Source organism: Hipposideros armiger, unplaced genomic scaffold (genome assembly GCF_001890085.2).
Source record: "Hipposideros armiger isolate ML-2016 unplaced genomic scaffold, ASM189008v1 scaffold_228, whole genome shotgun sequence".
NCBI classification, from domain to species: Eukaryota; Metazoa; Chordata; class Mammalia; order Chiroptera; family Hipposideridae; genus Hipposideros; species Hipposideros armiger.
In genome coordinates this window covers 2,587,586-2,607,282 of record NW_017731578.1, presented here as the reverse complement: position 1 = coordinate 2,607,282, position 19,697 = coordinate 2,587,586, and the positions used below count along the sequence as shown (strand labels likewise).

At 54.2% G+C, this 19,697-nt stretch overlaps 2 protein-coding genes and 1 long non-coding RNA gene across 3 annotated transcripts in view; all 3 read right to left on the bottom strand.

Annotated features, from left to right (window-relative positions):
- Positions 1–128: 128 nt before the first annotated feature.
- LOC109389285 (uncharacterized) overlaps positions 129–19,697 on the bottom strand; it is a 94,822-nt gene continuing 75,253 nt past the window's right edge. The window contains 9 exon segments of the mRNA XM_019654668.1: positions 129–468; positions 1,497–1,666; positions 1,936–2,000; positions 2,003–2,061; positions 2,362–2,391; positions 2,393–2,530; positions 3,006–3,142; positions 3,218–3,307; positions 3,764–3,861. Coding sequence (XP_019510213.1) covers positions 129–468; positions 1,497–1,666; positions 1,936–2,000; positions 2,003–2,061; positions 2,362–2,391; positions 2,393–2,530; positions 3,006–3,142; positions 3,218–3,307; positions 3,764–3,861 — 1,127 coding nt within the window.
- LOC109389310 (uncharacterized) lies at positions 5,831–8,631 on the bottom strand. The gene is made up of 3 exons (XR_002125377.1): positions 8,326–8,631; positions 7,628–7,905; positions 5,831–5,958 (listed from the first exon to the last, which is right to left on the bottom strand). It is a non-coding gene; the product is annotated as an uncharacterized LOC109389310 (long non-coding RNA).
- LOC109389273 (uncharacterized) lies at positions 9,461–15,887 on the bottom strand. Its single transcript, XM_019654655.1, is given in 8 exon segments — positions 9,461–9,473; positions 9,568–9,846; positions 9,848–10,030; positions 10,032–10,163; positions 13,009–13,120; positions 14,104–14,232; positions 14,952–15,075; positions 15,708–15,887. Coding segments are annotated over 8 exon segments (1,152 nt in total).

The window sequence follows — 19,697 nt, the reverse complement described above, 5'->3', positions numbered from 1 at the left end:
GGTGGGGTCGGGGAGGATTCCCCGCCGAGACCTGCTCTGGACCCGGGTGTTGGGGTGCTCGGGGGTGCGGAGCGCTGTGGACTCCCTCCGGGCACGTTTAAACAGCTTTAGTAAGTTCTTTCTAGGGCTTAACAACTTTCCGTTTCAACAGGGCCGGCTCCCTCCTGGCTGCAGAACTCAGGGGGAGTCCTGTCGTGCGCGAGGGTCCCGCCACCCGCGCCAGCCTCGCTCGGGGTGCGCTCCCCGGGACCGGGGTGCGCTCCCCGGGACTCGGCCGCCTCCCCGGCTCTCGGGGTCCTCCCTGCCCGGAGCCCCCACGACCCGCCGCTCACCCACCTGAGCCCGAAGCGGCGGCGGCAGCGCAAGAGCCGCTCGCAGGACCGTGGTCGCCGGATCCACGCAGCGCAACAGCCGCCGGAGGGACCCAGGGCGGCTCCCGAGCTCCGCGCGCAGCGGGCCAGGGGCGGGCTATGACGTCACAGATGGGCAGGCATCCCATCCAATCCCAGAGCAGCTCACCCTCGGCCGTTCCGTCGCCAGAGCAACGCTAGAAAGACAATCGGAAACGCCCGGTTTATTTATTTATGATGTTTAGCTGCGCCGTGCTGCCACCTGCTGGCAGCTCGGACGGGGCAGGAAAGCAACCCAGCGGCCCTGTTGCTCAGAGCTCCACTCTTGAGGGAGCCCTTAACCCACTGAGCCGCTCGGCCGGCCCCGACCCCCTGGTTTATAAAGACCCTACTTGGCCCGGTGTCGCCCAGCGCTCATTGATTGCCCCGCCCGCCCCCGTCCTCCGGTGCCAACACCCTCGGGGGCCCGCTTCTCAGACGCGCAGCCCTGCCGAGCGCGTCCTGCCTTCAGCCCAGGCTGTCGATGGAACGGGGGACACCGGCTGGTCTTTGGGGTCCGGGTCCCCCAGGACGGCCATACCCAGCCTCCCCCAGCCTCGGAGTTTTCACGTGTCGCTTCCAGGAGGTGGAGTGGGGAGGGTATCGCGGACTTCCACCCCTCACTGCGCACCCCACCCTCCCTCCCGGAGCCCCTGCCCCACGTCACAGAGCCTTCAGGACAAAGCTAATGACACAGGGAGCTGAGGGACAGGTGCGGACACGGGATGTTTCAGGAGGGACCCCAGGCTCAGCTGGCCTCTCATAAGCTTTGGGCCACAGAAATGGCCAAGAGAGGCTTGTCCACTGCAGAGGTGGGGACAAAGCTGGGGAGACACACACACTCCCACCTGTGAGGACAATGGGTAGAGAGGCAGGTGTGGAACCCGAGGGTCACAGACAGATGGACACTGCCCAGCTCCGCCCCTCACACCACCCTGGCCGCAAAGGGAGGTGCCCTGACCCTCTGAGCTCAGGGTTGGGGAGTCCCTGGCCCACCCAAACCCCTCACCTGCCCCTGGGCTCAGGGAGGGTGGGGCAGGGAAGGGGCTTCCTCCTGGGACACGGCCACTCGCCCACCTGAGAAAGTGGCTTCTCTGGCCTTCCCACCCTGCAGAGGGGTCGGCCCAGAAGGGCTCACCGGGAACAAGGTCACTGTCATCATCCTCCTCCGAGAGCTCTGGGCAGGATTTGGGGGTGGAGCCGCTGCTCTCGGTGTCCTGGCTGTGGCCAGAGGGCTGGTCGCTGGCCTTGCATAGCCGCAGGCCTTGGCCAGGTGCCTAGACAGAGATGGAGCCACTGCGGCCAGGAGCCCTCCCATACCCACCACACCCTTGGGTGGCCTTGAGCTCCAGCTGCACCCTGGGGACCTGCTGGGTGTGCTGCTGGCCTGGGGGACATCATGCAGGGCCTTTGTGCCAGGTCAGCTCTAGGAGAGGTGGCTCAAAGAGGAGGAAGCTGCTGGGCTCGGGTGACAGAGGAGGTGTGACTCTTTGCCCAGGCGTGGGCTGGAGCAGGCACAGCCCTGCCAGGCCCTGAGGGTGCTGACCTGGTGCCTGGGTCCCGGGCTGCCCACAGAGCGAGTGTGGTGGGTTCTTGTCTCTCCCTGCAGGAGTGCAGAACCCCATCTTGCTCAAACTGGGCGATGTCCTTCAGGGGGTCCCAGGGGCTGTAGCTGGAGGGTCCAGAGCGCATCCGTTGGCAGGGACACTGGGTCTCCAGGGAAGGGGACACCATCCCAGCCCAGCCCCCAGTGTGTGAGCAGTGGCCAGAGCCCCATGAGAGTGACCGGTGCCTGCACCAGTGTGCAGGGCACACAGGAAGGGCCTGCCAGGGGATCCCCGATATGACCCCAGCCCCATTCCTCGCTCCTCCAGGGAAGCAGAGGTCCCTGCTAGTTTCTCAGGTCCAGGGTTGGGCAGTCTGCTGGTCCAGCGCATCAATGGGCCCCTGGACCCCGCCCGCCAGCACTCACTTCTCATAAGGGTAGCACCATTCCTGGGTAGTACAGCTGGGACGTCCAGGGCACAAGGCTCGGTTGGCACCTGTGGGTCTGCTGCCGCTGTGCCTCCTCCAATGAAAACTTCTGTGTGGCCTTGCGCTGGTCACCCTCCCTGATGGCCCTGGTGACATGCTGCCAGAGCCTGCAGGCAGGGCACCTGCTCTGAGCTGGGGACCTGGGCAGTCACGCCCCCTAACCATTGGAGGGGAGGCTTAGAGTAACCTCCACTTGATTGCCTCCAGTGACAGGGAGCTCACTGCCTCTCAGGGTGCCTGTGTCTCCTGGGACGCTGTTTATTCACCATGAGATGGTTCTTTCCTACCCTGAGCTTAAATCTCCCACCAGCAGGCCCCCCTACCTGTGGAGCTGCTGGTCACCTGCCTGCAGTGACAGACCCCGGAGCAGGCTCTTCACCAGGCCTCACTCCTTCTCCCTTCATCTGCCCCGACAGGACATGTCATGTGCCACAAAGGGTCCACTCTGTGGCCACCATCTCTGCCAGGGACATCCTGGGGACTTGCTCACAGCACATTACCCAGCCCACTTGGAGATCAGGTGCCCACCCGGCCACACCAGGCTGGGGTCAGCGGCGTCCCTTGGGTGCTGGGCGGCCTCACCTCTCGGACTCCAGCTCCGTCTGTTCCTCAGACAGCACCATGTGATGCTTCAGCCTCTGCACATGGACCTCCTGGCTCGGGTTCTAGAAGCGCTCCGGGCTTCCTCGCCCCTCCTCCTTGATAAACACCTCCCTGTCCTGCCTGGATGGCCAGTCGGGGTCAGAGGTGCTGGCCCACGGTCCTCCAGAACCCGCCCGCAGGCGGCCTCTTACCCAGTGTCCAGAGAGATGTGCCAGGACGTCCTCTCCTGACGTGATCGTCCCCGAGATCTGGGTGAGGCTCGTGCTGCCCCCAAAGAAAGGCTGAGAGGACACATTGAGGTGGAGGCTGGTGAAGGGTGGCGGTACCCCTCAGTGAGCTGGGGAGGAGGAGGCCCCTGCTGGTGGACATGGGGTGACCACCCTTATGGGAGGGTAGGCTCTGAACCTCCAGTGCACGGGAGCCCAAAGCTAGAGGCGGCCACACTCCCCAATGCCTCAGCCTGAGCTCAAGGATGCAGGTTCCTGTTAGACCCACAAGCCCCCGTGGGCCCATTCTGGCTCCGCTGGGTGGCCTTTCGCCAACTCCTTCCCCTCTCTGGGCTCCGGCTATACTATGGGAATGTCAAGAGCTGTTCCCCCAGGCACATTTATTCAGGGAACCATCTCTGGGGCACAAAGAGGGTAGGAGGGGGATCCCCGAGGTCTCACGCTGCACCAGCCCAGGCCCACACCCGCCATGGCCCTCCGAGAGGCTGGGGGTGCTGTGGCCAGCGCTACCTTGAGCTTGAGTTCCAGCTCAGTTTAGAAGTTGTTCTGCCTGCACTCGATGGTCACTCTGCCACCCAGCTCAGTGGTCATGGTGCCATACAGGATTCCTGAGACACACGGTGTCAGGGGTCAGCTCCCAGGCCCTGCTGACCCCTGGGAGGCAGTGTCAGACTCCAAAAGGGCATGAAGGGGGTGGGGACAGGATAGGAGCTGAAGGCACAGAGGACCTCGGGGTGAAGCAGAGCCCGGCCGTGTCTGGTTCCTCAGTGACCCTCTCTCCCCAGGGAGCAGCCTCACTGCCACCAGGGCCTTTGCTCGTGAGAGGTGCTCTGTCCAGGAGACACCCCCACCCTTGGCTAGGTCACGGGCATGTGGCCCTGCGGGTCCTGCTCCGACGTGAGCTCCACGGGCAGACGTCTCCCCTGCTCACTGCTGCGCCCAGGACGGGCGCAGCTTATTAGTATTTTTTCGCTAGTACACACGTTACTTCATAATGAAGAAAAGAATAAATCTAGATTGTGGTTCATACGGAGCACTTAATCTAATTTACAAAAACGGCATTCCACTCGAAAACACTTAGAAATGTGGCATAAAAATGTCTCTTTCACAAGAGGGGAAGAAAGCTGACTGAAAACGCAGAAGGCTGGGAAGACCCCACATCCCTCTGTGCACGCGATGGAAAAGCTGTGCAGAAGAGACGGGGCTCCGAGCTGCTGGGGGTGGGGGGTGTCTCTGGGGTACACCGACCGCGAGGAGGGAAGCAGCTCAGGGCAGGTGGGCAGGGGCCCCGACTCCCTACTAGGGGCTGGGGCGCTGGGAAGACCCTGACGTCTTTGACTAGACCCAGTTTTGTCGCTTTCACTTTGGAACCGGGTAAACATTTCATTTACATAATTGCAAAAACTAAAATTAAAAAGGAAATTCCTAGAAATCAAGTGTAAAATGAAACATCCTACTAAATGGGAGAAGAGATTTACATATGATACATGTGACAAGGGGTTAACATCCAAAATTTATAAGAAACTCGTACAACTCTACATCAGAAAAACCCCAAAACAATCCAATTAAAAAATGGCCAGGGCCGGCCGAGTGGCGTGATGGTTTTAAGAACTGGCTTGGGACACCAGAGGGCCCCGGTTCGGATCCCACATGTGAGGGCCAGTGACACTGCCCTCCTCAGCTAAGATGCTGAACAACAGCTCAACCTGGAGCTGGGCTGCTGTGAGTCACTGGCGACGGCGTAGGCTGCAGCCCCTGTGGCAGTGGGTTGCCATGGGCTACCGTATGTAGCCAGCAGCCAGCGTGAGCGGCCAGCAGCCGCAGTGAGAGGCCGTCCAGAAGCCGGCGACTGATCTGCCTCACCTAGGAAGAGCGCAATGATGGTGCCAACTTGGGCCAGTGAAGCGACGTCCTCCACAACTAGACTGAAGAACAAAAGGACAGCAACTTGTCTGTTCCCCTTCCCCCAACTCCCCAGCACTGTTCCCATCCCAATTCCCCAATAAAAATCTTTTAAAAAAAGAAAACATATACGAATATCCTCATGGAAAGTTGTACCCAAATATTCATAGCAGCACTAAGCACAATAGTAAAAAAATGGAAACCGAAACGCCCATCACCTGAGAAAAGGAGAAATAAAATGGGGTCTGTGTACACAGTCGAGCCAGTAGAAGGGGTGAGGCGCTGACACGCTACAACACGGACGAACCTCGAACACATGATTCTGAGTGAAAGAGGCCGGACACAAGAGGCCACCGCCCGTGTGAGTCCATTCGTGTGAAATGTCCACAACAGGCACAGCCGCCGCGACAGGAGGTCGGCTGGTGTTTTCCAGGACGTGGGGTGGGGAGGGTGAGGGGACAGGACTGGAGGAGCGGGGGTGGCTGCTTCACGGGCACTGGGTTTCCTTAGGGGGTGATGGGAATGTTCTAGAGCCAGATAGTGGTGACGGGAGCACCGCCTATGAACGCACTAAAAGTCACTGAATGATTTACAGGGGTTAAAATGGTGAGTTTAAATTACTTTAATAAAAAATAATTAAGGTCTTTCAAACTCTAATCCACACCCAATTCATCCATTTCCCCAGATCGCGCCTGATCCAGCAGGGGTGTGTCCTCAGCTCTCCAGCTTCTGGTTCTTGGGGGAGAGGGTTCCCCATCACTGGGGCTCTGCAGCTCTCTCTGTAACAATAGGTTCAGAGGTACCTGGAAAGGAACAAAAGAAGAGGAGTTATTTGCACGTCTTGCAAGAAACTGTAAGGGAAGTGAGGCCACGTGCCAGGGTCTGGGTCTAACCCCGGGAAGGCAGAGGCTGCGGTCTCGGCAGTGCCTCCCTGGCCGGCCCCCCCAACCCCATCCCCTGCCCCCCATGCACTGAGGTTGGGGCCACAGGACTAGCTTCAGCCAATGGGTGCAAGTGGAAGTGACGCATGTCACTTCTGGTCCCAGATTCTCGAGAGTGGGGGTGGGTCCCAGACTCCCCGTCCTGGCTTGCTTGTACCCCCAGTCACCACATGGAGCAAGGAGTCCAGGACCGTTAACCTACCAGATGGCTGAGTTCGCTGGAAACCACAATATGGTTTCACCTAATCTGACTAATAAACTTGGTTCAGTGACTTGACTTCTGCAGCCTAGTTTTGTCTTCCATAAAAAAAAAAGGATAAGAATACTTTGCCACCACGGATTATGGGATGAGAGGTTACAGGGTCAGGTCAGTGTACAGTGATTATAATATTGACTAGAACGCATAATGAAGTGTGCCCACCAAGTCCCTGTCTGGCCACATTTGTCACCATCACCGTCTCACCACAGGGTCTGTCTGCTCATAGATGTGCTGTGGGTGTGGAGTGACCTCTCCACGGGCCCACAGGGTCGCAGAGCCCTCCTGCTAGAACACCGATGGTACAGATGCACCCCCACCCTGCACCTGTGGGCTCCCGCATGGGCCCCCCAATGAGGGCTACGTCTCAGGTCCTTTGTCCGGCACCACTCTCCCGGGCTGCTCCCTGCCGGCCCTGCACATCAGTCTTGTTGACAGACCCGTCCCCCAGCCCAGCCCCCTGCACCCCCAGGCCCTGCACAGGCAGCTCCCTCTGCCTGCCCGGCCCTCCCTCTGCAGCCACGGGACCAGTTTCTCTTTATCCTGGAAGACCTCAGCGGATCTGCAGAGGCTCCTGCACTGGGATGGAGAGTGTCCCCCAAATTCATGTCCACCGGAACCTCAGGACGTGACTATTTGGAAACAGTGAAGATGAGGTCACACTGGAGGAGGGTGGGCTCCATCCAATATGATGTGTCCCCACAAGGAGAGGGGAGACACACAGGAGGGCCGCGTGACGACAGAGGCAGAGATGGGAGGGAGGCACCTAGAGTCCAGGGCCGCCAGCCACCCGGGCGGCCAAGAGGACAGAGGGCCTCCCCCAGAGCCTCGGCCGGGCCGGAGAGCAGCGTGTGACACCTGCAATTGGACTCCTGGCCTCCGGACTCAGGGAACAAGGTCTGTGGTTTAAGCTGCTCTGTAGTGAGTTTTGACAACACCCACAGGGAGGTGACACCTCCGCTTTGTGCCCCCCACCCCTGAATAGAGGGCGGCTCCTGGAGGACTGGCTGATGGACAGGGCGTGTGCCCAGGTGGGGGAGGAGGTCAAGTGCACACCTGACTCCAGGCCCAGCTCTGCTGCTCACCAGTGGTGGGCGGGGCCGGCAGGGGTGGACTCTCTGTACTCAGGGTCCTCGCCTGGAATCCGGGTACGGTCCCCCACAGGGGATTGCTCTGATGACTAAAGTAACACTGGAGGCTTGGCATAGCCTGGCTGGGACGGACATTGTCACTGTTACTGTTATTTTTCAGATTCACTTAAAAACGCCTTCTTACCTTCCAGATCCATCCGGAACTCAGCGTGACCCACAGGACCAGGAGGACAAACGAGGGTCAGGCTGTGACGACCTGTCTGAGGCCCGGCCTCCTTCACCTGCCGCAGCCTGTGTGCCATCGACACCCGCCAGGCTCTCCGGGGTCCTCGTGAAGGGCGGGACCTTAGATACCACATCCAAGCTGTCTTCAGACAGGCTTCCGTTTCCTGTCACGGGGACTGAAGAGTCCCCATCTCGGTCTCCATTCAAAGGTGTCGAGGACACTGAGCTTTCAGGCAACTAAAAACCAAGAAAACGCTTTGAGGGGGGTGATATGCACAGGTGCCCCCTGGGAGGGCAGGGGCCTGCAGATCCCACGCAGAGGGGGTTTGGAGAGAACACGGAGGGGCCCAGTGGGGCCGGCTCTGGTCTCAGCTGTGCCCTGACTGCCGGCTGGCTGGCCTCGGGCAAGGCCCCCAGGCCCGTTTGGCGTCTCCAGTTCCCCACCATGAATGGAACCCTCCAGAGCCCAAGGCTCCTCCGGCTCAGGGCCCTCGGCTCCCGTTTGGCCACAGGACAATCCGTGGCTGATACTCAGGCCTCCACTGGCTCCTGGAGCTGGTACGGCCCCTCCGGACCCACAGGCGGGCCTGAGCCCCGGTGGGAACCCCGCCTGGGCCTGCGCCGTGTTCCTCGGTGAGAAACCAGGACGCCACTCACCGTGCTTTCTCTTCTGTCACCGTTTCCTGTGAAGACAGACAGCAAACTGTGCTTAACGGGTGGCAGAGACTCTCCTGTGATGCAATGTCTTGGGAAGTGACCACACCCCTCCCCAGGCCAGGGGGCTCGTCAGGGAAGCTGCAGGGATGACCCTGGTGTGGCTCGCTTCCCACAGTTGTGCGGTTACACAATTTCTGGAACCTTCCACGAGGCCCGTGGCTCTCTGCACCGAGAGCACCCAGCTGCCATTTAGTCCCAGCAGCTCCCGGTTCCTCCCCACTGCGCCTGCCGGACACACCCTGCCCCAGCCCAGGTCTGTCTCTGAGATGGAGCGGGGGCCCCATTAACGGATGCGTTAGGGACCCCGTAATCCAGCCGTGCCAGTCCCTCAGCCTCAGCCTGGGGCTCTGCCGTGACTGCAGTGTGGTCACTTCCAGGCGAGTGTCCCCCCTTTCGGCCACTCTGTGGGGTAAGAGGAGCCTCAGCTGGTGACAACCAAGTGCTAACGAGGAAAGGCCCAGCCCTGTCCTAACTCAGGGGTCCCAGGACCTGCCCCGCAGCTCGGCTGTATCTCACCCCATAACCCCTGTCCAATGGCTCTAACTCCATGATACATACCGTTACGGCGACAATGACACACAGCATAGCAGAGAAGGGCGATTATAACCAGGCAAACAATGAGACAGCCCACCACGATCAAAGACAATTTTGTGTGCTCTGGAAATGGGGAAAACAGAAAATGCCTCAGTAAGGTAAAAAACAGCTATCGATGAGCAGCAACATGATAAAGAATAAACCAACAGACCCAACAATTCCACCTCTGGGAATATATTCGAAGGCAATGCAAACACTATGTTGAGGAGACATTTGAACCCCATGTTCACAGCAGCTAGGGAGGTATAGAAGCCACCAAGTGTCCCTGACCGAAGAATGGACACAGAGGCTATGGTGCACGTGTGCACACACACGAGCACACACAAACATGAGCGCGCACACACACACGCACACACACTGGAACACTCTCAGCCACAAAAAGCAGAAAATCCTGCCATTTGAACAAAATGGATGGACCCTGAAGGCTTTCTGTGGAGTGAGACACGGCAGACAGAGAAAGACAAGGACCATCTGATGTCATCTACGTGTGGAATCTAAAACCACAGCAAACTCAGAGAAAAAGAGATCAGATTGGTGGTTCTCACAGGCGGGGTGGGGGTGGGATTGGAGGAAGGGGACAAAAGGCACAAAGCTGAGTTGTGACAAGCCTGGGCTGTGACGTACACCGGTAATTCCATCACAGCACTTACACTGCCATTCCCGACGTTCCTCAGGACTGGGGCCGGCTCTGCTCTCCACACGTTTGCTTGTGACACGACTGATTCTAAGTCCTTCACGTCCACACCTGTTTCACCACCCTCTTCGCTGTCCTCTTGTACAGCTGGAGTCTGTGTGTTTCCCCGAGTGTTGGAGACAGCTTCACCTTGAACTCTGAATTTCTCAGCAGCTGCTACTGTGCTTGCTGAGTAAACCCTCCATCTTTGCTTCCCCGAAAACTATGTAGGCCTCTGGTTTCGTGATGACAAAGAGGATATACTCGGATTTCCATACAGTGACCCGAGTGACCCTGGAGCCTGTCGAAGGCCCACTTTGCACACAGCCCCCGTGCCTCCTTTCACGCCGGCTCTGTTCTGGTTTACTGACCGGCTTGTTGTGTGGATGCCTCTGTGCAACCTCCCTTCTCGGGCTCTGGTTCTGACTTGTCACTGTCAGATCCTGTTCCAGATCCTGGCTGAGCCTGCAGCTGTGGCAACTCCTGCTCTGTAGCAGGGACGGTTTCGTGGCTTCACTGGGCATTTTGTGCAGGAAATGCGGAACCAAGATGGTGGCAAAAAAGAGAGAGAGCGAGAGGGCGCAGAATTTCCTTCCTTTTTAGGCTGAATGATATTGCATTGTCTGGATCCATCGTTCATCCATCGAAGGAAACGTGGGTTGCTTCCACCTCTGGCTGTTGTGAATGACGGTGTCACCAACATGAGTGTATAAGTGTCTGTCTGAGTCCCTGACTTCACGTCTTTTGGGTATATACCCAGAAGTGGGATCGCTGGATCATATGATCATTCTGCATTTAAGTTTTAAGGAACCACCACACTATTTTCTATGGTGTATGCATCAATTTACACTCCCACCAGCACTGCACAAGTTTCCACTTTCTCTACGTTCTTGCCAACACTTGTGTGGTTTAAAAAAAAATTTAATAGTGGCCGTCCAAATGGGTGAGAGTTGGTGACTCACTGTAGTTCTGATTTGCATTTCCCTGGTGATTAGCGACGTGATCATCCTCATGTCGTGATGCAAAGTGACTGTCATTGTGTCATGTGCTTGTTGACCATTTGTACATCTTCTCTGGAGAAATGTCTATTCAAGTTCTTTTCCATTGAAAAAATTGGGTTGTTTCTTGTTGATCTGTAGTTTTTTTTTTTTTTTTAATTGGGAACTGGGGGAGGGAACAGCGTTGGGAAATTGGAGAAGGGAACAGCCAAGTTGCTGTCCTTTTGTTCTTCAGTCTAGCTGTGGAGGACGTCACTTCACTGGCCCATGTTGGTATTGTCATTGCGTTCTTCCCGGCTGAGGCAGATCGGTTGCTGGCCTCTGGACGGACGCTCACAGCGGCTCTTGGCAACTCTCGCCTGCTGCTAGTCACTCCTGGTAGCTCACGGCAGCCCAGCTGCAGGTCGAGCTGTTGTTCACCATCCCAGCTGTAGAGGGCAGCGTCACTGGCCCTCATGTGGGATCCAAACCTGGGCCCTGCTGCTCAGAGATGGCGTCCCAAGCCAGCTCTTAACCAACGTGCCACTCAGCTGACCCTATAGTTCTATATATATTCTGAACATCAATCCCTTATCAGCTATATGGTTTGGAAATATTTTCTCCATCTGTGGGGTGTATTTTCACTCTGTCCATATGCACTCTCTGACGCATGGGTTTTTTGGGTTTTTTTATTATGTCTGTCGTCTGTGGTTTTCTTTCACTGCCTGGGCCTTTGGTGACATTTCCAAGGAGTCATTTCCAAACTAATGTCATGAAACTTTCCCTCTGTTTTCTTCTAGGAGTTTTATAGTTTTAGTTCTTATATTTAGGCGCTTGATTCATTTTGAGTTGATTTTTATGTGAGGGGTAAAGTAAGGCTCCAGTTCATTCTCTTCAGGAGGCTGTCCAGTTTCTCCAACACCATTTATTTAAAAAATTAATCTCCCCATAGAATGCTCTTGGCTCAAGGCTGTATTTGTTTAAAAATTTTTTTAAACTCCATTGACAGATAAATGACTTCTTAAAGTGGTATATTCCAGTACATATGTCTGAATATTATTCATCCATAAAAAGTTATGAAGCACTGACACACGCTACAAGCGTGGATCTTGAAAACACTATACTGCACTACAGAAGCCAGACACAAAAGGCCATGTCATACAATTGTTTTTCTATGAAATGTCCAAACAGGAAAATCTAGGACAGAATGTAGACTAGTGTTTGGCAGGGGCTGGGGGAGGAGGGACTGGGGAGTTATTACTGTTTAATGCAGCGTTCTCAACCTGTGGGTCGTAACGGGTCGAATGACCCTTTCACACGGGTCGCCGGGTACTCGTACGTAGGCGTATCTGCATGTGGGCCTGGAGACGGATGGAGGAGTGGTGTCTCGGTTCCTAAGACAATCGAAAATATGTGTTTTCCGATGGTCTTAGGCAACCCCTGTGAAAGGTTGAGAACCGCATGTTTAACGTGTGCAGACATTCCTTCTGGGGTGATGTATTCAGTTTCAAACTCGACAGAGGTGGTGGTATGTTGGTCACTAAATGCTCACTCTAAAATGGTTAATTTCATATATGAATTTCATCTCAATAAAAATAACTATGAAATAACAGGGAGCTTCTTACCCGGGTCAGGCACGCCGCACACTGTGTCGGCCGTAGAGTTGCATTTATGTAGGACGACATGCCCTTGGGGACACCTTGGGGGACAGAAAGGCCCTCTGAGTTCCTGTCCCACATCCTCCTCCTGGGCCCCAGGCAGCCGGGTCCATATTGTCACCAACAGAAGGTAGGCTCTGGGCTGGCATGCAGTGGGGTGCTTCCCCCAAACCCACACTGGGGAGCAGGGTGTGCTATGAACATCCATGTCCTGCACCCCTTCCCAAGGGTCACATCAGGGTACACTCCAGCAAAACAAAGGAGCGGAGCCCCGGAGGGCGGGAAGGGCCACTCACACTGGCCGCTGGGAGCTGACCTTGGGAGTGGTGACTCCAGCTGGGGACCCGGGACACAAGCCCCGCAATGGATGACAGACAGAGAGGGTGATGGACAGCTCGGAAAAAGTGAGGCTTGAAAAAGGCAAGTGGTGCATTAAAACAGAGAGGCAATCAGAAAACTCTAGAAAGACGGAAAAGAAACATGTGAAGCAGAATTTGTCCAAATACAGAATAACCTGAAAGTTAACATGATTCTATGGAGATAAGAAAAGAGAACCACGTGGCTGGGTGGAAACGGTGTCAGGCTGTTGTCGGGCTGTAGTGACCCGGTGGACAGTCCCACGCCCCACTGTTGTCAGCCCCTAAAGAATAAGCCCACACAAGCCCAGGTGCACAGCCACCTGTGAACCCCGCCCACGGCACCTGGTCCGAGTGTCACCTACGTGCTGCACCGTCTGCAGAATTCATACGAGTCCGGGAGCTGGTAGAAATGGCCCGTTTTACACCGGCATATCCAGTTGCTGGTCGAATTACACTCCGCCACCATTTCTTTGTCTGTAGGTCAGAAAGACTGGGTCAGCCCAAGGGACGCGCCCTGTCCTGTGTGGGCCCCTGGACCTATATGGTCATTTGGAACGGAAGTGGTGTGGCCTGGGTCCGGACCTCAGCAGAGGCACTGGGATAGTCCCGAGTCTGGCGAATGCTGCAGACCCTGCTGTGGACATCCTCACCACATCGTCCCACACCTGTCTCCCAGGTAAACACCTGAGCCGGGTGCTGGCGCCCTAGGTCACAGTAAATGTGCGTATGGACTGGCCGTCAGGGAATTACTGTTCCTTCTCCTGGATGTGGCCACAGCACCTGGTTCTGTGAGGGAATGTGTCTGTTCTCAGGAAGTGGGTGCTGTGGTGTTTTGGGGTGAAATAGTGTGACTCTGGTGCTGTTTTTAAATGGTTCACAGACACGGCCCCTCACAAGTGTGATAGGACACTAGCCATTGTTTAATCATCGGTGGAAAATCCACTGGTGATGCCTGTTTTATTCTTTCAATTTTTATACCTTTTTAAATTTTTTCATAATAAAACTTCCTTATTCCCTTGGGGGTTAAGTTTAACCTAGTAACTTAGTGGGTTGTTTTCAAGTTTTCTATTTTTAATTTACTAATTTCCTAAATTAATAAAATGGTGGAAAAAGGGCATCGCAGTTTAAATTTGTGAATCGCTGTGTCATTGTGCGTTTTTCTCTTTCTCTCAAAACCAGGAGAATAGTTTAACCCGCTAAACGACATTACTCGGCCATTTGCTACCTGCTTCGGGCAGCGCTCAGCTCGTCGCTGGCCACTCCCCCCTCTGCCCAAAGCCGGTAGAGGGGCCACGGGCCTCGGCCTTTCTTTTAATGTCTAATGGGTGAGCATCGAGCAAGCTAGAAGCTTAATAATAAGACGCAACATGAACATCTGTTACGTGACTAGGTTCGCGCCGCGCGCTGCCGGGTCACAGGCTTCAAGGTCAAGGAAGCTGCCTGTGCAGCGGACTCACCTTGGGAACAGGTGTCGCACGGGAAACAGGAATCCAGGCCGTTGGGGAACGCTGTGAACGTCCCTCTGTCACACTTCATGCACTTGCCTTGGGTGTGCGGGCTCCTGCACGGTTCACTGACATACTGGCCTGTAAGAAGTCAGGCGCCGTGGTGAGGTCCCGCCCCCGGGCACACCGTGGGTGCTGCCTCGCCAGTGAGCACATAGAAATACTTAGGTCTTGGGGTTTGGGATTGAAATAATCTGGATTTGTACAGCGTCTTGGACATGAAGAAGCACAGACGGGCTTGGCTCTTGCCTCCAAGGGCTCTGGCCGCCTGCCCTGCAGTTGCTCCTCCGACAGAGGTCCTGAACCCTCCTCGCCCGTCAGGTACTGAGGCCGGCCGAGGACGCGCCTCTTGTCCGGGTCAGTGGAAGGCCCGACAACATCCCGGCTGTCTGCCTCCACAGCCAGGGCTCACCACCACCCGCCCCAGTCGGAAACCAGAGCGGTGACCTCAGGCCCCCGGACGAGCACTGCCCAGGTCCCCTCTGCAGGCACCTGAGGTCTGACACGGGTTCTGGTCACTACCCGATAAAAACTTCCCTCAGCCACAGTGGGCTTCCTTGGTCACCCTCACTAAGGGTCGGCGAGTGTTTCCTTCTAGAAGGATTTCCCTGGAGCCATCTCCCACCTCATCAGCTCTCTGTCAGTTTCCATGGTGCCGTGTTAGTTACTGGGATTTAGGGGGCTCTGGGAATGTCTTTCACGGTATGAGATGTGCATTTATTCTCCTGTGCAGACGGAAGGAATGTCCAAGCCCGGCGATCCAGGGTTGGATTGCGTCCCGTCCCCAGGGTGGGACTCACCGGCCGGGCAGCCCTTACAGCAGTGGCTGGCAGTCCAGTACTCGCCAGTCACGCACTGAGTCGTCAGGCTGTGGGGCCCCTGGCCCTGCTTGGAAATCAAGTCGGTTGAGTTGATCACCGTCAGCTGGAAAAGGACAAGAAACGTTTTACTAGTAGCTCACCTGTATGGTCCCCGCTGATGCAGCGGGTGTTGCTCTCAGCTGTGCAAAGTCATAGCTCAATTAATCCCAATGTCAACCCTAACTGGCATGCACTATTGAAACCCCAATTTCACGAGAGCTCAGGTGACCTGCCAAAGGTCTCCATCTGAGACCATCTCTCCGGAGACCCAGGGCTCTTCGTCATGCTCGCCTCAGCCTGCAGGGAACACAACCCCATCCTGTAGGGCCCCGAACGCCACCCTCAGCCTGTGCCTGCTGGCCGGGGCTTGGGGAGGCCATAAGCAAACTGGCTCTAGATGTGGGATCAGAAAAGGCGTCATTTTTCATTCCATCTCCTTGGGTTGAATGCGCTACAAGGAAGATAATTTGGTAACAATAAAATCAACACGAGAAAATACATGTCTGGGCTGGCCAAGCACAGACAGTGGGACAGGAGCCGCTCCAGTCAGCTGGGAGCACAAAGGGGCAGGGGTCTCCCGGAGGGGGAGGGGGTGGGCCGGACACGCCCGTGAGAAAACGCACCCGCCCTGGGTTCCAGGTTTTTCTTTATACAAGAAACTCTTCCAACGCTGACCCCACCGTCTCACTGGCATACGTCTCCGCCTCGTGTTCTGGCTGCTTTGTCATAAAGGCTCCCAGGTTTGTGCTCCAAGCTCAGCCCTTGTCCATGGAGCTTGAGCAGCTGCTCCGAGACCCTGGCTGACCTCGATGCCTGTCGCAGAGACTGGGCGCTCAGCTCTGGGACGATGTAGCCCAGGACTTCTGTGAGGGGCATCCCTCGTGGGTCCCGTGTCTGGCAGTGGAGGGCACAGCGTCTCCTCAAACCTCTCCTGTGTTGTAAGCTCCCTCGTCCTGAGCGCCACCTGGTGGCGGAACCGCGCCCCTGCCTCTCCTTGGCGTCCTCCACCTTCTCCCTCTGGGTGGTTCTGGCCCCGGGCCCGGGTGCCCGTCTATCCCAAAGCTGTTCTGCTGCTCTTTCCCGTAGAAGAACTTGGGGTAACAGCAGGTGCCCAGGTCCATGTGCGCTGTGATGGAGGCTTCAGCCTCTCCCTGTGAGGGCTGGGTCTCCCGGGCACTTCCAAGGCGACAGGCTGGCATCTGTGCAGTGAGAGCCGAGCAAGGACTCAAAGGAGCAGCTTCCCCCGGAACTGAAAGGTGAGGACTTGGCCCTAGAGAGTGCGACCCTCCTGTCCCCTCCCCGTCTCATTTCTAATGTTTTAGCAACTGAGGACCAGGTCATTGCTTTTCCCGTCACCCTCATCGGCGTCCAGGTTCTCTCGTGAGCTGAGGACCTTGCTCCCCAAGGGGAACTCACAGTTGCCCGTCTGGCCCCTGGCATCTGAGTCTGGGCTGCTAGAGGCCCCGGTGGGCACGTTCTTCCTTTTCCCCACGGGAGCCCTCGTAGCCACTGCATTATTGCTGTTAAACAAAATGTCCTGCACCTCAAAACGTGCAAAACACCACCGACAGTTCCCAGGGCGAATGCCCCGCTCAAGACGACCATCTTCCAGGTCAGACGTGAGCTTGAAAGTCTCATGTTCACCTTTAAGAGTTTGCAGCTTTCAGAAGAGGGACGTCTCTGAGGACTCGGACTTTAGCCTCTGTTTGAAGGGCTTGTCCTCCTCTCTCCCCATGACTAGGGCGCTGTCAATGTCCTCTAGTCCTGAGATGTGGACCAAGTCTCCTCTGGAGATCTGTGCTGCCGCGTGCAGGCCGGGCGAGATGGCAGCGTTGCAGGGAACAAACTCCAGGAATCCAAAAGGGGCCATCATGGTCCTAATTCTCTACTTGGTCCCCTCAGGACACAGCATAAAGTTGTCACTGGAGAGGCCCTGCTGGTCACTGTACTCCCGGTGGAGCAGTGCATTCTAGTGTGAGACATCAGTGGCGTCCATGTCACTGATGGTGACATCAGGATTGTTTCCAGTCTTATGGGGTGAGTCCTCTTTGAGGACAGTGGACAAACATGTCCCTAATTGTGTACTCGCCTTCACAAAGTTTGGACTGAGCTGCACTCCCAGCTGAGCGTCGCTCTAGTCATTTTGTTCTTTGTGCACAGTGGAGGGGACACTTGTAAGTGGTCTGAGATGGGCTTTCCCACAGGAACACAAATAACAAAATGGCAATAATTATGCACCTATCAAAAGATACAGTGTGGGGCCGGCCGAGTGGTGCGATGGTTAAGAACTGGCTTGGGATGCCAGGGGGCCCCGGTTCGGATCCCACATATGAGGGCCAGTGACACTGCCCTCTACAGCTAAGATGCTGAACAACAGCTCAACCTGGAGCTGGGCTGCCCTGAGTCGCCAGTGACGGTGTAGGCTGCAGCCCCTGCTGCAGTGGGTTGCCATGGGCTACCATGTGTAGCCAGCAGCCAGCGTGAGCGGCCAGCAGCTGCAGCGAGCAGCCGTCCAGAAGCCGGCGACTGATCTGCCTCGCCCGGGAAGAGCGCAATGATGGTGCCAACTTGGGCCAGTGAAGCGACATTCTCCACAACTAGATTGAAGAACAAAATGACAGCAACTTGTCTGTTCCCCTTCCCCCAATTCCCCAATAAAAATCTTAAAAAAAAAAAAAGACATAGGGTGGCTGAATGGATAAGAAAACAGGACCCAAGCATATGCTGTATACAAGAGACTCACCTCAGATCAAAAGACACACACAGACTGAAAGTAAAGGGATGGAGTAAAATATTTCATGCAAATGGAACTGAGAAAAAACTGGAGTAGCGATACATATATCAGATAAAATAGGCTTTAAATTGAAAAATATAATAAAGGACAAAGAAGGGCACTTCATAATAATAAAGGGATCTATCCAACAAGAGGACATAACCCTAGTAAACATCTATGTACCTAACATAGGAGCTTCTAAATATATAAAACAGATATTGACAGACATAAAGACAGAGATCAACAGTAACACTATCATACTAGGGGACTTCAACACCTCACTGTCACCAATGGACAGATCCTCCAGGCAGAAAATCAACACGGAAACAGTGGCCTTAAATGACACATTAGACCAGCTGTATTTAATTGATATTTTCAGAAGATTTCATCCCAATGCTACAGAATATACATTCTTCTCAAGTGCACATGGAACATTTTCCAAGATAGACCACATGTTAGGCCACAAAACAAGTCTCAATAAATTTAAGAAAATCGAAATCATATCAAGTATCTTCTCTGATCACAGTGCTATGAGATTAGAAATCAACTACAAGAAAAAAAACTGGAAAACACAGAAATATGTGGAGGCTGAATTACATGTTACCAAATAGTGAGTGGGTCAAAAATGAGATCAAGGAGGAAATCAAAAGATACCTCAAGACAAATGAAAATGAAAACACCACGACTCAAAATCTCTGGGATGCAGCGAAAGCAGTCCTCAGAGGGAAGTTTACAGCAGTGCAGGCCCACCTAAAGAAGCAAGAAAACTCTCAAATCAACAGGTTAGCCTTACACCTCAGGGAACTGGAAAAAGAACAACAAATCAAGCCCGAGGAAGGGAATAATAAAGACCAGAGCAGAAATAAATGAAAGAGAGACCGAAAAAAAAAATACAAAAGATCAATGAAACCAAGAGCTGGTTTTTTTGAGAAGATAAACAAAATTGACAAATTTCTAGCCAGACTCATCCAAAAAAAAAAAATAGAGACAGGGGTCTCAAATTAGTAAAATCAGGAATGACAGAGGTGAAGTGACAACAGACACCACAGAAATACAAAAAATTTAAGGAAATTACTATGAGCAACTATATGCCAACAAATTTGACAATATGGAAAAAATGGAAAATTTTCTAGAAGCATACAACCTTCCGAAGCTAACTCAAGAAGAAATGGAAAATCTGAATAGACTGATTACTACCAAGGAAATTGAATCAGTAATCAACAAGCTCCCAACAAACAAAAGCCCTGGACCAGATGGCTTCACAAGTGAATTTTACCAAACATTCAAAAAAGAATTATCACCTATTCTTCTCAAACTATTTCAAAAAATCCAGAAGGAGGGAAGGCGCCCAAATTCTTTCTATGGAGCCACCTACTATCACCCTGATTCCAAAACCAGACAAAGACAGTACAAAAAAGGAAAACTGCAGGCTGGTATCCCTGATGAACATAGATGCAAAAATCCTCAACAAAATATTAGCAAACAGAATTCAGCAATATTTTAAGACGATCATACACCATGATCAAGTGGGTTTCATCCCTAGTACGCAAGGTTGGTTCACTATCCGCAAATCGATTAATGTGATACACAACATCAACAAAATGAAAAATAAAAATCATATGGTCCTATCAATAGGTGCAGAAAAAGCATTTGATAAAATCCAGCAGCCATTTATGATAAAAACACTTAGCAAAGTGGGAATAAAGGGATCATATCTCAACATAATAAAGGCCATTTATGATAAACCCACAGCTAACATCATACTCAATGGGGAAAAGCTAAAACCATTCCCCTTAAGATCAGGAACAAGACAAGGTTGCCCAGTTACCCACTGTTACCACTTTTATTCAATATAGTTCTGGAAGTTCTAGCCACAGCAATCAGACAAGAAAAAGAAATAAAAGGCATCCAAA